The 17,725-nt window shown below is 40.8% G+C and overlaps 1 protein-coding gene across 1 annotated transcript in view; it reads left to right on the top strand.

Moving 5' to 3' along the window:
• Positions 1-17,725, top strand: part of C5 (complement C5) — a 78,462-nt gene that overhangs the window by 47,375 nt on the left and 13,362 nt on the right. The window contains exons 24-33 of the mRNA XM_024762332.1: positions 775-987; positions 1,457-1,532; positions 4,359-4,518; positions 6,212-6,307; positions 7,605-7,776; positions 9,622-9,827; positions 11,231-11,383; positions 11,613-11,678; positions 12,803-12,884; positions 13,893-13,941. Of these exons, the coding sequence (XP_024618100.1) occupies positions 775-987; positions 1,457-1,532; positions 4,359-4,518; positions 6,212-6,307; positions 7,605-7,776; positions 9,622-9,827; positions 11,231-11,383; positions 11,613-11,678; positions 12,803-12,884; positions 13,893-13,941 (1,273 nt within the window). The remainder of the gene's footprint in view (positions 1-774; positions 988-1,456; positions 1,533-4,358; positions 4,519-6,211; positions 6,308-7,604; positions 7,777-9,621; positions 9,828-11,230; positions 11,384-11,612; positions 11,679-12,802; positions 12,885-13,892; positions 13,942-17,725) is intronic.

Here is a 17,725-nt window from a genome sequence, read left to right as displayed (position 1 = left end):
AAAGGACTTTCTATTAGCCTAGTGGCCAGTCCTGTTCCAGAGAAGGCTTTATGACCTGCAAATGGCCCCAAGAAAGCAGCTCTGCTCTTTTAGAGTGCCAGTACATTTGTAGAAGTGGTGTCTTTAGCAGGTTTTATCCCTGGTCTCCAGCCATTAAAAATTCAATGACGCATCTTCAGAATAATAGAATGTCCTGACTACATTTTATCTTAGACAAAACCTTGGAATCACAGAATGTTAGTACTGGAAAAGACCTTTTTAATCACGTCCGACTCTGTAGTTAGATATATAAGAAAGTGTTTTTCCCAGGGTCTCACGATGAGTTATAGGCAGAGCTCTCATAGCACTCACAGAGTGTTCACAGTTCAGACTCTTAGCTTCGCTTCGTGGATGCGATTGATTCATAGAGTTTACAATATCTAAAGCTTTCAGGTTGAATGGCAACTAATTTGCCATGTCCTCTATGCTGTAATCTGCCCACTGTATTACATCATCTTATCCCCATATTGCAGTGGTATTTTTTTTTTTTTTTTTTTTTTTTTTTTTTGCAGTGGTATTTTTAAGCCTGCTTTTGGTGTTTCTTTTAAATACATCTTCTAATCAAATTTTTTTCCTCTCCCCAGTTCTGAGAAGTAATTCAGCTGCCTAGATAAAAAGGAAAGGATAGGGATGGTTGCTCTTATCTCCATTTAAAATGTACTGTTACTCAGAAGTTGACAGAAATTGATTGTACCTACTATGATTTTTGTTTGTGTGCTTGTTTGTTTGTATCAGGACTTCTTATAGGTGAGGTCATGTCTGCAGTTCTGAGTCAGGAAGGCATTGATATCCTCACCCACCTCCCCAAAGGGAATGCAGAGGCAGAACTGATGAGCGTTGTCCCAGTATTCTATGTTTTTCACTACCTGGAAGCAGGAAATAATTGGAACATTTTTTCTGCTAACTCATTAACTCAAAAACAGAACTTGAAGAAAAAATTAAAAGAAGGTAAGAAAAAAACTATTTCACATATTATACATTAATATCTTGTGATTTTTAAACTAATAGTTTGATTAAACTAATATTTAAGTTATGAATTATACAAAAGCTTATTTGTAAAAGCATTTCAGCCAAAAAAAAAAAAATCATGAGGTGGACTCTATTACACAAATAAATACTGTTTGCTGGAGCGCTTTGGCTTAACTTACTAAAACGCCTGGATGAGATACAAGACACCTGCATTCCAAACTCTACAGAGTACTTCCTTCCTTCTTGAATGAGCTCAGAATGTTTTACTTGATAATTCCCAATTCAAGCGATTCATATACTTCCTTTGAGAAGTTCAGTGTTGGCCACAGAGCATGTGCTTGCTGCCCAACACCAAAGGAAGTTCAGTGTTCCCAGGGGCTAATAAAGCACTCTCTGAGTAGAAATGGGGGTCACTGAAGCACTGTGTTCTTTCCCTGGTGCCTCTTAGGGATGGTGAGCATCATGTCCTTCAGAAATGCTGACTATTCTTACAGCATGTGGAAGGGTGGGAGTGCTAACACTTGGTAAGTAGAAAGTTTTGACTTGCATTTTCATATAGTTGTTAATTAACTAAAGAATAACAACCTTAGTGGAAACTCTGTCCAGTCGCTCAGGCTAAAAAGCCTAGTCATTCTTCACTGCCCTCTTTCTCTTACAAGTCACACCTGATCTAGCAAATCCTTTTGGCTGCACCTCCGAAATATATCCTGAACTTGACTGCTTCTCACCAACCCCAGCCCACCACCCTGGTCCAAGCCATTCTCATCTCATACCTGGATTATGACACTAGCCCCCTCTGGTCTTTCAGCTTCAGCCCTTGCCCCTTTTCAGTCTATACTCAACACAGCAGCCAGAGGGACTCTGTTAAAACATGTTAGGTCACGTCCCTCAAAACCATTCAGGAGCTTCCCATCTTACCCAGGGTAAAAACCAAACTTCTTACTGTGATCTACAAGACCCTACATGGTCTAGACCTACCTCACCTCTCCAACTACATCCCCTACTACTCTCTTTCACTCCACTCGAGCCCCACTGGCCTTCTTGCTGTTCCTTGAACATGCCAGCCATGCTTCCACCTCAAGGCCTTTGCATCGACTACTCCCTCTTCCCCCTCTTCCTGTATCAGCATGGCTGGCTCAGCTACCTCCTTCAAGTCTTTACCAAAAGTCACCTTCTCAATGAGGCCTCTGTTGATCATTCTATCTAGCGTGCCATTCCCCTCCCAACACTTCATATTCTTCTCCCCAGCTTTCCTTTACTCTTTAGAATTTATCACTAACATTCTTACTTATCACACTTATTGTCTGTCTCACCACTAGAATGTAAGCTCTATGTGGGCAGTTTCAAGTATTGCTAGTGCCTGGTATGTACCTGGCATATAGTAGGTGCTCTGTAAGTACTTAATTGGTGAAGCATAATAACTTCCAAAATTCTGATTATTTGAGGGAAAGTCAGTCTGAATTAACAAATCCATATGGCAACTTATTTTCAAAGAATAATATCATGCTTTGCCAAAATATTTACTAAAGACACTGTGACAGGTACTTTGTAGGTTCTACTATATGAAACACTTTTAAGGGGTTTACAATCTAGAATAATTGTCTTTTAAATTATGCCCTTTAACTGTTGAGAGTCCCCAGGATTTTATCCTTGACCCTCATTTTCTAGACTCTCTCCTTGTACAATCTCATCTTTGCCCATGACTTCCATAATTCCTATGCAGATGATTCTCTAATCACGTCTCAAGGCCTATCTTCTTTCCTTAGCTCCAGATCCACATTTCTGTGGACTTGGGAGCCAAAAGCCCTTTGAACACATTCCATGCCAAATTCATTCTTTTGTTCCTCTGTTTCCCTAATCAGTGCACAGCAATACTTTGTCCTCCGCTGACCAAGTTTGACTCCTCCCTTTCCTTTTGGCTTTATATCCAACCAGTCACCACGTTTCACAGATTGTACCTTAGAAGTGGGTCTGACCCTGTGTGGGTGGCACATTTGAAAGACACACAGGCCCCTGGAGTATGGCAACCAGAGGATAAAACCCAGAATGCAGGGAGCGGAGGTCGATACAGAGTGGAAAACACCACAGCAGGAGCTGGAAACTAAATGCCTGGAGAACAGAAATCCCCATGAGAAGATGCGATAGCCTCTCAGGAAACCCCCAGAGCCTCTCAAGATTCTGGGCAAGACTGAGTGGATGGTGTTCAGCCAGAAACATAGAAACACTTGGACCCAACCACCCCAGGCCCAACTCCATGAGTTCCTTTGGAGATAAACATACATAGAAGAAAATGGCCAACACCTGAATACTTTCCAAAAATTTTTTTTTTAGAAATACAGAGAAGATACAAAAAGTACTAAGAATAATATTCATTTAAAAAGGAAAAGGAAAACAAAATTTTAAAGTGAGGGAGAGAGTCAAGTGGTCTGAGTCTCAAGGGCTTCTGGCTCCTTGGGCTGCTGAGTGAAGGAATTGGAGGGGAGGAAAGGCGGCATAAGGGGCACATGGGGTCATGAAGTATTTAGATCCCCTCTGATATTCTTTGAGAGACAGTAGAGACTGAACTTGCTTTTTGACTAAGTAATCATAATAATTAGAGCTTCCTTGGGAGGTGGTGAGTTCTGCATCAATAACATGGCTCAAGGGGAAGAGAGATAAACACTCCCACGGATGTTGGGGAAGAGAATTCAGACCTCAGACAGGGATTTAGATCAGAGAGCTTGTACAAATTTTACAATCTAGAATTTTATGATTTCGCTCCTCCATATCTCATGTTCATGAGTCAGTGCTTTAACACAAAACTATTTGTTTCAACACTATTGTCTTTAACTTTAGAGAAAGAAGAATTTTTTTATCATCAGGCATCAATTTTCAACTTGTGTACAAGCTAACAATGTTGCAGTCACAGAAGATGTGCTCACATTTGATTGTTTTTGGAGATCTTCCTGAAATCTTTCCTGCCCTTGTGAAATGGTAACAACTTACTTTGGAATTGTGCGTTTTAAAACATTATTTTTGGGCTTCCCTGGTGGCGCAGTGGTTGAGAGTCTGCCTGCCGATGCAGGGGACACGGGTTCGTGCCCCGGTCCGGGAAGATCCCACATGCCGAGGAGCGGCTGGTCCCGTGAGCCATGGCCGCTGAGCCTGTGCGTCCAGAACCTGTGCTCCGCAACGGGAGAGGCCACAGCAGTGAGAGGCCCGCGTACCACAAAAAAAACAAAAACAAAACCAAAAAAACCCCATTATTTTCTTTTTAAGAATAAACACTGTATGAACTAAAACACACTGAAAGTTGAAAGCCAACAGGGATTCAGTGTCTAAATGTTTATTTATTTGATTTTGTCTCAAAGGTTAACAGCTTTTGCTTTAAGAGTACTTGGACAAGTAAGTAAATATGTAAATCAGGAACAAAATTCAATTTGTAATTCTTTATTGTGGCTGGTTGAGAATTGTCAACTAGAAAATGGATCATTCAAGGAAAATTCCGACTATCAACCAATAAAATTACAGGTAAGGAAACCAAATGCACAGATGAGCAATAGTTTTATTTATAAGTTTGAGTTGTACCCTCATCCTTTTTTATAAGAATGAAAAAGAGAGGGGAGAATATATGCAATCCTGCAAGAAACTTCTCTTGTGTACAAAGAATTTGAAAGGTCTTCTCATCCTGCTCTTCAGACAATTCAGCATAGGTCAGATGAGTGAGATCTTGGACATCTGGTGTAACAGGCATTAGTGGGTCACAGGGTACAAGTGCTAGTGATCTCAGAATGGGTAAAATGTGCTAATTTGTCCATGTACACTTGGTATGAATCTGAACTTGAGCTTCAGAGCCTTCTTACAGGTCAAGACTGCTAGATGTTGTTGTGAAACATGGAAGGGATCCTATTTATACTCTGTTAGAAAGAGTGGGGTCAATTTATTAAAAGTACAACAAAGTGTTGTTTGAAATTGGAATCCACTTACATGCTTGAATTGCAAAATCTCTGCAAGATACTGCTACAACATCTTCTACTCCTAGAATGTATTTTTTAGGATCCAACAGCTTTTATTTATTTATTTGTTTTGCCTGCCCCAATCCAATCCCTTTCATATCAGGCACAAGCGGCCTCTTGGCTGACAGGGGTCCCATAATTAGGACCGATTAGGACTCACACAAGAAATGGGGGCAACTGACATCATCTAGGTGCTATTTGAAGAGTAAAATACTACAACAATTTTTTTTAAGATCCCACCCATCCATCCATCTATTCGTATCCATTCAACAACCATTCACTAAGCACCTAAAACATGCAAGGGCCTATTTGGGGCACCATGGGAGAGGAAGAGTAGGAAGGATGGACCAGAGTATCCCTGCCACAAAGGAGCTCGCACACTGGTAGGGAAAGTGGGGTATAAATGCTAATAACTCTAACCAAGATTGAAGTGTGTGTGTTCATTTATTTATTCAATAAGTATGTATTGAATGTGTACAAAGTGCTACATGGTAGGGACATAACAGTGAACAAAACAGGTGTGGTCACTGAGGCCATGGCAGTTACAGTCTAGCAGAGAAGTCAGACATTGAGTAAGTGATTTCAAGTGTGGGATTCATGTTAAGAAAAGGGAAATACAGTTTCTTTGAAAGCAGGAAACTCTAACCTAGATTGGGGGAGTTGAGAAAATGGGTTGACCAAGTCCCTGGGAGCTAGGTAGGAGGGAGGCAGGCAGAGTGTTGCAAGTGGAGCAAACATCATGCCTGTTATCTTGAAGTAGAGAGAGGGTGGTTTATTAAAAGAGCTGGAGCCGAGAAGTCCAGAGGGTGAGTGGCACAAAATAAAGCTGGAGAGAAAAGTAGAAGTTACTTACTGGCAGGTCTTGGAAGCATTGCATAGGAACGTCACTGCCCTAAGAGGAGAAAATGTGGGAGAACAGAGGCAGAATAGTGCTTCTCAGGGGAGGTGGCATTTTAACAGGGTCTAGAAGGAGAGGGTGAACTTGAACGTGGTGAAGAGGTATGAAGTGGAGCTACAGGGTAGAGAGGTGGAGGAGAGAAAAGCAAGTGAAAGCATGTAAGACTCAGAGCTTTGAAAAAATGCAAGCAGTCCAACTAGAGTGCATGAAGGGAGAGAAGGAGAGTAGGTCCAAAATGAAGATTAGAGCAAGGTCACTTCACTTTAAAGACACCAGTTTGCTCTCCTTTTTAAACATTGCTTATTTTTAGGGTACCTTGCCCATTGAAGCCCGAGAGAAAACTTTATATCTTACAGCTTTTGCTGTGATTGGAATTAGAAAGGCCTTTGATATATGCCCTCTGGAGGTAAGTAAGAGTTTTCTTTCTCCAACACCCATGGTCTTTTTCCATACCATATTCTTGGGGGGAGGGGGGAAGGTAAGAGGGGGGCTTGAAAATAACTTTAACTCCAGAATTTAAGGATTTCAGAATTATGATAGATACTAGAGAACATCTAGTCCAACCCACTCGTTGACAGTTGAGAAAGCTGAGGCCTGTACGAAAGGTGAATTTAATTGTCCCATGTCACAGGCTACTGACTTGTAGAGCTGTGATTAGAACAGATAACCTCTGACTGTGATGAGAAAATGACCCCGTGTCTGCAGTTTCCTACTCTTACCTCTGCTAAATCTTATGCCACGTATGTGACTGTTGTTCTGTAACCCGGAATACAGAATGTTGAGGTACTCTGTATCACAGAACTGTTGAGGATGCCCCATACCACGTTTGCTGCCTTGGGTTGTGCTGTTTCATTTGCTTGGAAGCTGAAGGGAGAAAGGAGAGGATCCACTTAAGTGAATCAATATAGAAGATTCCAAAGGTTAATAGAATTGAGACCCTGATCTGGGAAGTAAATTAGACATGTCCTTCAAACCAGCAGACAGAACCAAGATGGAAAAACCCAAGAGGATTGATAGGACTCGAACCACAAAACAAAATAATCATTTAGTTTAGTTCAAGAGAATTGTTTTATATATATATCCAGTAAGGCAAAATAATCAACAAGGAGAAGTTAGCAGTGGTGCTGGGAGAGAATGCACCAGGCAAGATGTCAGCAGCGATGCACCATGCCACCTCCTCATCTACTTATCCAAAATAACTACTTTAGTTGTCTCAGGACAAAGTCATAAAGACTATTTTCCAAGGAATCCTTAGGATCAAAAAGTACTTTGACAGCTTGGCTCTTTTTCTGCTACTGATGGCTTTAGTTACTAAAACTCCTTTTGAAAATGTGAATCTGTCTCAGCTATGCTGGGGGGGGAATGGAGAAAGCTGTGTCTATACTTGGTGCTTCTTCTTCCCAGAGGCTAGGTCTGACATGGGAAGCAGAAATTCAGTGGAAAAACCTCTACCGAGGAGGGGAGGATTCAGAAACTAAAACAACTGGATGTGGACGATCTCGTTTTCACTTTCCAGGTTACACTCTGCTCCTTCTCCTGGAAGGATTTGCTTCAGGGAGACACCATCCATTTCCATTAGGTCATTTGTCTTTCCACCCTTCATCTTGCCTGCCCCAGAGTGGTGCCATCTGGGGGCAGTTCCCATCAGTTGATAGGCCGATGCTTGACAAAGAAACTTAGGTATCTTCTGCTCTTGTTTCCAGAAAGTCAGCACAGCTGTAACTAAAGCTGACACCTTCCTGCTTGAAAATACCCTCTCGACCAAGAGTACTTTTACACTGGCCATTGCTGCTTTTGCTCTTTCCCTGGGAGATAAAACACACCCACAGTTTCGTTCAATTGTCTCAGCCCTGAAGAAGGAAGCTTTGGTTAAAGGTATGACTTGTTCCTGACAGGTACTCGGCAAGTGTCTACTAGGCATGTAGTGTCTGCTAATTGGGGAAGGGGTGGTGGCATGCATAGTGGAGTGAGACACCATCCCTGCCCTCAAGAAACAAATCATCACAGTACAATGGAATAAGTGCTGTTATTCATTTACTTAGTCACTCATTCAGCACATTTTTATTCATTCCTTAATTCAACAAAGGAATGAATGTGTATTGAGTGTATTGAGTATTGAGTACCTCCTATGCACCAGGCACTGTTCTAGGCTCTGGGGATAAAGCAACAGACAAAAAAAAAAAAAAAAAATTCAGGCCTTCATGAAACTTACATTCTAGTTAGGGAGAGACAAACACGATAAATAGCTAAAACATTTAATATACTGAATAGCTTAGTGATGACTGATGTGAAGAAAAATGAAGCAGGGAAGTGACACAGGGTGAGGGGGTGGGTTGTAATTTTAGATGGGGTTGTCAGGCTTAAGCCTCACTGAGAAGACGGTGTTTGAGTCAAGACGTGAAGGAGGTGAGGAAGCAAGCCAGTGGCTCTCTGGAAGGGTGTTTCCTGGTGGAGAAACAACTTTGCATATTACTGAGGTAGGAGCATGCCTGGTGCTCCAGAAAAGGCCAGGAGGCCAGTATGGCTGGAGAGAAATGAGATGAGGGTAAGAAGTGATGTCAGGGAAGGAAAGCGTGAGGGAGTGCCATGCAGGACCTTGGAGGTCATTACTGGAGCTCTGCAGGACTCCTGTATACAGTTGTGCAATATTCAAAGCGCCCAAGCAAGCAGGTGAATTGAGGCTGAAATCCAGCCTGTGCTCTGCTCCCCCATCCATGCACCCTGGTTTGAGTCAGCTTCTACCCTGAGCAAGGGGTGCCTGAGTCTCATTCACATCAAGGTGCTATGGGGGCCAGTGTGAGCCCCAGGAGAGTGCATGACCTAGCTTGTATTGTACCAGGTTGGCTACAAAGGTATATATTTCATTTTGAAAAGTAAAGATATTGCTTCCCATGGGTCAAGAGTAAAGAAATAGAGAGGAGCTGTGGTCATTGGCCAATGTGCCTAGACCAGCACCAGCATGGTTGGACACTTCTGAGCCATCTCCTGCCTAAGGTTTTCTAAAAGTTTAATAAATCTTACATGAGGTTTATCATTATCTACAAAATTTGACTTCTGTCATCATTTAAAAATGACTGACTCTTAACATATACCTCGAAACCACTTGTATAATACTTTTCAAATAACACAAAAGAAATATCTTGGGTATTGTAAGAAATGAATCATAAAATCATAGAATTTAAGAGCTAGAAGGGAACTTAATAATTCAAATAATGTTTGATCTGGACGTATCTTTCAAAACCACAACTTTCATTCTAAATACAGCCTCCACAAGTGAGGGAAAACATTTTGTCCAAAGTCATGCAAATCAGGTAATTCTGATGTGTAAATAGATAACGTCAAAATTTTGAGGGATGGAGTGGGAGGTTGGGATTAGCAGATGCAACCTATTATATATAGAATGGATAAACAGCCAGGTCCTACTGGATAGCACAGGGAACTATAGTCAATTTTATATATGTATATAAAATACATATATATTATATATATAAATATATATACATTCTTTTTTAGATTTTTTCCATTATAGGTTAAAAGAGCCCTGTGTTAAGGGATCTTGTTTGTGTTGGTCACCTTGAGAAAGTTCTTCTTACAAAAGAGTAAAAAATTTCTGGAAACCAGAAGGCCACTACCAGAAGAAACTTCTAGAAACTCGCTAGAATTGTTATGCCAAATTCACACTTTTCATCATATTTACCAGTGTGATTTGTTGATGTTCAGGTAATCCACCAATATATCGTTTTTGGAAAGGTGACCTTCAACAGAAAGACGGCTCTGCACGTTATACCAGCACAGCACACATGGTAGAAACCACGGCCTATGCCTTACTTACCAGCCTGAGCTTGAAAGACATGAATTACGTTAATCTAATCATCAGATGGCTATCAGAAGAGCAGAGATATGGAGGTGGCTTTTATTCGACCCAGGTAATGTTTCTTTCTCAGGGTCCATCCTCCTAGAGATATATTTAGTGCCTCCCACACCACACATTCCACACTCCTTCTGACCTCCATGCTTCTGTCACCAAGGGAGCATACCAAAGATATGAATAAAGGACTAGAATCAAGGACCCTAATGTATATGTGCATTGACACCCTTCTTATACAGAGGAGCAAGTCAGCCTCAGGAGGTTCATTCAGGGAGTTAGTGGCAGAGCCAAAATCAGAACTCACGTCTCCTGACTCTAAGCCCAGTACTTCCTTTATGATTCTTAATTACCATGAAAGGCTAGGAGAGTTAAATCCTATGTAAGAAACAGCAGCTGCCATGCAAAGGTACTGATGTTCCCTTCCACAAAACAAATAAAAAGTGAGAGGAATACTGATTACTAACATGTTTATCTATCTACCTACCAATGTAAACTCATTTAAGTATGTATATTTTACATTATAACTATATGCAGTTGTTTAGTGTACATCTACATTCAAGTTTATCTCAAATGTTAGCATCTTCCCTGTTCCCTGGATGCTTGGACAATGATGGGGTGTGTGTGTATATGTATATAAAATTTAGAGCTAGAGGGGTCCTTCAGGATGACATTAGTGATCATCTAATCCGAGGAGGCAAATGGTTTCATTGTGGGTACAACTGGAGGCTTAGAGAAGAGAGGACCCCGCTTATTAGCACTGGCTGCATGGACATGGGCAGAGAGGGTAGCCACAAATTTGCTATCTCTGATCTAGCCACATTTCCTAATTTTGTAGATGAAGAAGATGAAGTCCAGAAAAATTAAGTTCATCCATTTATTCCTTCAACAAATACTTGTTGAATAGCTACCATGTGTGTGTACTTACTAAATGTAATGGATGCCAAGAAAAATATACTACTTGCCCCCATGAATCTTATATTGCAGTGGGGGACGCCAATGATAAACTCTACATAAAAATATTACCAATTGAGATGAATGCTCTAAAGGGCAGAGGGGAAGAACATTAAAACAGAATAATGAGAAGGGGGAGCTTCTTTATGGCTTCACTGTGCGGATATTTAAGCTGAGACTTAAGGATGGGAAGGAGATACATTGTCATGCAAGGAGTTGGAGGTATTCTGCAAAGAGTGACTTGCTTGAAGTCACGTGCTCAGGACAGGTAGAGAACCTGGATGTGAGGCCACACTGCCTTTCTGTCCCTGCTAACGGCAGCATCCTTATTGGGGGAGGGGGACGATCTTCCTTCCACTTCCACATGGGGACCCTTAACCAGTCTCGCTCAGTCAGCTGGAGTTTCATCTCCAGGCAATGCTGACTCACCTTCTCATAAGAAAGGGTATTTGTAAACAGAGAGTACATAAATAAGTAAACCTATTTTTGTGCCTTGCTGATTGTTGATAGGATACAATTAATGCCATCGAGGGCCTGACAGAGTATTCACTCCTGGTTGAAAAACTCCGCTTGAATATGGATATCAAAGTTTCTTACAAGCATAAAGGTGACCTCTACTATTATAAGATGACAGAGAAGAATTTCCTTGGGAGGCCAGTAGAGGTAAATAAAGGATTTTTTTATAGTATTTTATAATCGGATGGGACCTTTGAAATCATCTGTTACAGATGCTAATACGTATTTTTCTAATTACCACATTTTAGATTATTTTAAGGTATATTTAAACATACAAGTAACTGGAAATAGTTCTTACTGTCCACAGCTTACAAATCCATGTTTGTGCAAAGTAAATACGCATGAGAAATAATACTGAACGCAAAAATCTTTCCAGGTGCCTTTCAATGATGACCTTGTTGTCCTAAGTACTGGACAAAACAATGGCTTGGCTACAGTACATGTGAGTATTTCATGGAGAGCCGACTCAGTTGGGGTTATGTGTGACTTAATTGGGGTTATGTGTCAGCTTGTACTAAGTAACATAAAAGAAAGTTAGGGACTTTGCCACAAAGTTACAGAAATCTGGGCTTGGGTAACCATGACTGAGGTAAGAGTCATTTATCATTCTTTCTAGCTATCTTGGTAGCTGTCCCCACAATTTCTTTTTGAAAATGGTTTTATTAATCTTTATATGTATGTAGTCTGTGTATTTGTGGAAATTATATATATATATATATATATAATTATATAGAGAGATAAATAATTTTTATGTCTATATATGTATATATACATGTGACTTGTATGTATACACTCATACGTGTATATACATGGATGTGGTGGTTAGTAACATAGTCTCACCTCACTTGTCCAGCATCATTGGGGATTGATGGATATGTAAGGGCTTAAGTTTCTTCTATTTTTTAACCATAGATTGCATGGACACATATAAACAGCTTAGAAAAACGTGTAACTGCCAAATGCCTCAAATAAAATAAACTATGTATTCGGAGCATAAGTTAACATTCTGTTGATTATTTAATTGTGTGCTCATCTTTAATACATTTATTCCTTCAAAGACTGCTTCTAAGATTGCGTGAGGGTGGGGAGATGGATGGTCCACTTTTCTGTCACTTCTGGTCACTCTCACTATACCTACTTCTGGCAGCACCCCTGCCCTTCCACGCATACCTATAATTTGTTGTTACCACAGTGATTTGTGGGCTGAAGAAAACCATACTTCATGACCTTGTGGTGTTCTCTGTAAAATTAGTGTACAGGCACAAGGATGAAAGTCTTAAAAACTTTCCTGTAGAGTGAGGTGCTCAGATTTGACTGCGTGGGATTAGGACCAAGGTTCTGACTGGACAGAGATCGTTTTTTGCTTACCTTGGGCTTCTCAGCTATGTTTCAAATTGTGGAGTTTGCTGAAAGTCCAGTTGCTGGGAAAATGGTCTTTAATGTACACCATTTGCACTGGGTGGTGAAAATACTTTAAGCATCTCATTTCTAGCTGCAGTACTGCCATAATACCTTTTCCACTCCCCATTTTAAACAGAATACTCTTGTTTACTTGTCCCAATATAGGTAAAAACTGTGTTTCACAAAACCAGTACCTCTGAGGAAATTTGCAGCTTCCATTTGAAAATTGAAGCTCAGGAAGTTGAAGGTAAAACATCATGATTTACACTATAATTTTGGTTAAGCATAAAGAATGCCAAAGAGCTTCCCTGATTAGGAAAAACATGCTAAATCAAAAAAACAATTTTCTTATTCAAATTCTTTAACAGGTTGACATCTGAGTAAACATAACTGCCATTTATTATAATACAGGTAACTAATAATAGTTGGAAATTGATATTAAATAACAATATCTAAGCTAAATGTATCCGCTATTGATCCAGAAATTGTTTTGACTGAAAATTACTTTAAGAATGTAAGTAGCATAAAAAAAAATGTAACTAGCTGTAAAGCCACAGAAGGGTCTAATTTCAGAAATTTGCATTTCTGTTACTTTTGTGTCAGTGTTCCATTCCTGGGCCCTGAATTTCTCTCATCACTCTGTTGGGTTTCCATCCCTTACCCTTTCTGTATCCCAAGGAGTTTGGCAAATGCACATTTCTGTGCCTCCACCTTCAACTTGATCTCTCCAGGACTTATGATCCTTTCTTAATGTGCCTTTTTTTTTTAACCTGTGGCCCTCTCATCCCTCTTCTGATGGGTTGGTTCTCCCCTCCCAGTCCAGAAGCAAGGCCACTTGCACACCCCAGTTCTCCTTTACCCTCTGCCCTGATAGCTTCTGTTTGTGGCTCTGAAGCCTGTTCCTGCAGGAAATTTCCAACTACCAGCAAATCCAGGCGTCGGCTCTTCCTCCCTGCTACCTCCCCCAGACATGTGACCAACACATATTTACCTTAAATGACTCCTTCCTTAAATTATAAGTTCTTGGAGAGCAGAGAACTGTTCTAATGATTTCAAGACTTCCTGGGATTGTCAGTGGCCACGAATCTCCATTAAAATCATCAAAAGTGACAACTTTCAAATCACAAATCATTTTTAAGTGTGTTTAGAGACGTGCTCATTAATAATTCTGTTCTGACATGTTGCAAAACAGCTAAAAACGGTTTACTCTTATTTTTGTTTGTTTGTTTGCTTGTTTGTTTGCTGTGTGTGCCAGCCCGCAGCTACAGCAACTCGGAATACAAGCGCATAGTGGCATGTGCCAGGTGAGCCTATTTCCATCAAGGGGAGAGTAGACTTCAGGGTCTCACTTCTGCCAGAGTATTATTTCTTCAAATATTTTTGAATTATAAGAATGTCCAGAAGATGCAAAATTGTTCACTTTTTTAATGTGGAGCATAGCAGGTATTTTTTTTTTTTCTCGCATCTTTATTGGAGTATAAATTCTTTACAATGTTGTGTTAGTTTCTGCTGTACAACAAAGTGAATCAGCTATATGTATACATATATCCCCATATCCCCTCCCTCTTGAGCCTCCCTCCCACCCTCCCTATCCCATCCCTCTAGGTCGTCACAAAGCATCAAGTTGATCTCCCTGTGCTATGCAGCAGCTTCCCACTAGCCATCCATTTCATATTTGGTAGTGTATACATGTCAGTGCTACTCTCTCACTTCATCCCAGCTTCCTCTTCCCCGCCCTCCCTTCCCGTGCCCTCAAGTCTGTTCTCTACATCTGCGTCTTTATTCCTGCCCTGCCACTAGGTTTATTTGTACCGCTTTTTAAAATTCCATATATATATGTGTTAGCATACAGTATTTGTTTTTCTCTTTCTGGCTTACCTCACTCTGTATGACAGATTCTAGGTCCATCCACCTCACTACAAATAACTCAATTTTGTTCCTTTTTATGGCTGAGTGATATTCCATTGTATATATGTGTCACATCTTCTTTATCCATTCATTTGTTTTTGTTTGTTTTGGTTTTTATGAATTTTATTTTATTTATTTTTTTACATAGCAGGTTCTGATTAGTTATCCATTTTATACATATTAGTATATATATGTCAATCCCAATCTCCCAATTCATCCCACCACCACCACCACCACCCCCGCTCCGCCACTTCCCCCCCTGGTGTCCATACGTTTGTTCTCTACATCTATGTCCCTATTTCTGCCCTGCAAACCGGTTCATCTGTACCACTTTTCTAGGTTCCACATATATGTGTTAATATATGATATTTGTTTTTCTCTTTCTGACTTACTTCACTCCGTATGACAATCTCTAGATTCATCCACGTCTCTATAAATGACCCAATTTTTTTCCTTTTTGTAGCTAATATTCCATTGTATATATGTACCACATCTTCTTTATCCATTCATCTGTCGATGGGCATTTAGTTTGCTTCCATGTCATGACTATTGTAACTAGTGTTGCAGTGAACAATGTGGTACATGTATCTTTTGGAATTATGGTTTTCTCAGGATATTTGCCCAGTAGTGGGATTGCTGGGTCATATGGTAGTTCTAGTTTTAGTTTTTTAAGGAACCTCCATACTGTTTTCCATAGTGGCTGTATCAATTTATTCCATTAAATAGCTACTTACTGTACAGAACAGCTTTGTTTTGCTCATATATAGTTTTCTCTCCCATTTTTGGTCTTTTTCTAATTCAAACACTAAAATATTAATTTGTCTTCCAGAAAGGTAAAGATAAGATATGTAAGTATTAGGAAAAGAAAGAGCAAAAGATTCTCTCAGAAGCAGCTTCCACACTTTTACTTAGAAAAATCATGTTCACCCAGTAAAATCCCTGGCCGTTATCAGCCAGCCGGTGGTTCTCAAGTCAGGTTGCACATTGAATTCAGCTGGAGAGAGTTTAGAACTATGCAAAACTCCATCCAGGCTCACCCCTGGAGGTTCTTCTAATGGTAGCCAGGGCTAAGAGCCATGGATGCTGAGCCCTTAGCAAACTAACTCCAAGGCCTGAATTGGCCACTATCTTCGTTTCCTATTGCTGCTAGTAACAATTTACCATAACTGTAATGACTTAAAACAACCCAAATGTATTATCTTATAATTCTGGGGGTCAGACGTCCTAAAATCAAGGCATTATTGGGGCCACGTTCCTTCTGGAGGCTCTAGGGGAGAATCCACGTCCTAGCCTTTTCCAGATTCCGGAGGCACCTGCTTTCCTTGGCTTGTTGCCCCTTCCTCCGTCTTCAAAGCCAGCAACACAGCATCTTCCAGTATCTCTCTCTGACTCAGACCCTTGCTTCCATCACCGTAACCTCCTTCTCGGACTCTCCTGTTTATTTCCCTTATAAAGACCCCTGTGATCACATTGGACCCACGCAGATAATCAATCAGGAGAATCGCCCTGGCTCAAGATCCTTAACCTAATCACACCTACAAGTCTCTTTTGCTATGTAAGGTAACAAATTCACAGCTTCAGGGGATTAAGAGGCGGACATCTTTGGAAGCCATTATTCTGCTTACCAAGCCACCATCCTAAAACGTTTATGAAAATATAGGTTTTTGAAAATATGTATATATACTTTAGTGATCACACAGAGTGAATCAGTTAATGGCAGACCCAGGACTAGAACACAGGCTTCTTCCTTCTTTCCACCACCCCTTAGTACTTCCTGTTCTCTTCTGTTTCCTTAATTCTTCCTATTCTCAACAACTGGCTGGTATTTTGCTGTTTTTACTTATAATCACACATGATGCAAAGCACTGAGTATGGGTAAACTAGAAATTCCATAGAGTTGTGTCATAGGTTGGAGCTGAAAAGGATTTTAGGGATGATATAGTAATCCTCTTATTTTAGAAGTAAAGAAACTGAGACCCCAAGAGGTGAAGTAACTGGCCAAATTCTCACAGAGTTAGAGGCGGAGCTAGGGCCTCAAAGCCCAGACCCTGATGCCCAGTCCAGTTTCTAAACCACATCCTTCAGTTAGTGTAATCTGAGACCACTGACCTTGAGGAATAGCACAGAATTTCTCACCACCTCCTTCCCAGCATTTTGCAGCCCTGTCTGTGGTCCCTAGCTCAGTCACTCTCTTCTCAGGATTCCTTCATCAGCTAGCCCACTCGAAGTCCCTCCTTCCTTCCTTGGCCAGTCTCTGCCATCTGTTCCCCCTCACACACCCTTCCTCATTCCCTAAGGTCCTGTTAAGGTCACCCTTTCCCAGGCAGCTTGCTTCCTGCAATTCCCACTCTTGGGTACCTCTCTTCTAGAGGACAGGGTGTGATCACTGTTTAAACCCATAGCACTTGTCACAGGGAGGTATGAGCAAACTTGTTCTGGGCAAAGCTAGAATCAATGTGTGGGACCTACAGGGAGGTACACTGAGTGGGCACAAGGACTCTATGATAGTGGAGCTGGACACCTGTGGGGTAGCCTCTGCCATGAAACACTCACATGACCTTCAGCAAATCAGCTTACTTCTCTGGGCCTCTTCTGTAAACTAAGGATATTGGACTATCTGATCCCAAATTGCTTTACGGTAGTTCCACAACTCTGCTATACATTAAAAGGCTCTCATCAAAAACTTGTTCATTTGAATTCATTGACAGGAGGCCTAGTTCCAGATTGTTAATATATAAAAGATAGCAACAGAGATGTAATACTGCATATTCTACCCTTTGGTTTTTATAAACCGGGGACAAAATGTTCAAAAAACCAGGTGGAACATGCTTTTGGCTCTGTGATGCTGAAGCTGGGTTGGATAAATTCCAAATGTAACTGTGCAGTACTTATTCATGTGAGAAATTCTTTGCCTTCAAATATACACTCTCCTGATTTAAAAAATGCCAGCACACAATTTCTATGTTCAGAGGGTCTCTTTCGTGTATTTAGCTTTTTACAACTTCTCTGTTGTATTCATAAGAAAAGAAAAAAGGATTTCATTTCTCTCCTTCTCCTGGAACAAAATGCCTTTGGGAAAGATTGCTGTCCTTGGCAGCATGCAAAGGGCTTCTTGAAAGGAAGGTTTCTGTTCCACGGTTGAAACAGTCACCATGGCAACCAGTCATCAAGGCTCCAGCA

This window comes from Neophocaena asiaeorientalis, unplaced genomic scaffold (assembly GCF_003031525.2).
Source record: "Neophocaena asiaeorientalis asiaeorientalis breed wild unplaced genomic scaffold, Neophocaena_asiaeorientalis_V1.1 scaffold78, whole genome shotgun sequence".
Classification (NCBI taxonomy): Eukaryota; Metazoa; Chordata; class Mammalia; order Artiodactyla; family Phocoenidae; genus Neophocaena; species Neophocaena asiaeorientalis.
Note: the sequence above shows the minus strand (reverse complement) of the source record. Positions and strands in the feature narration are given on the sequence as shown.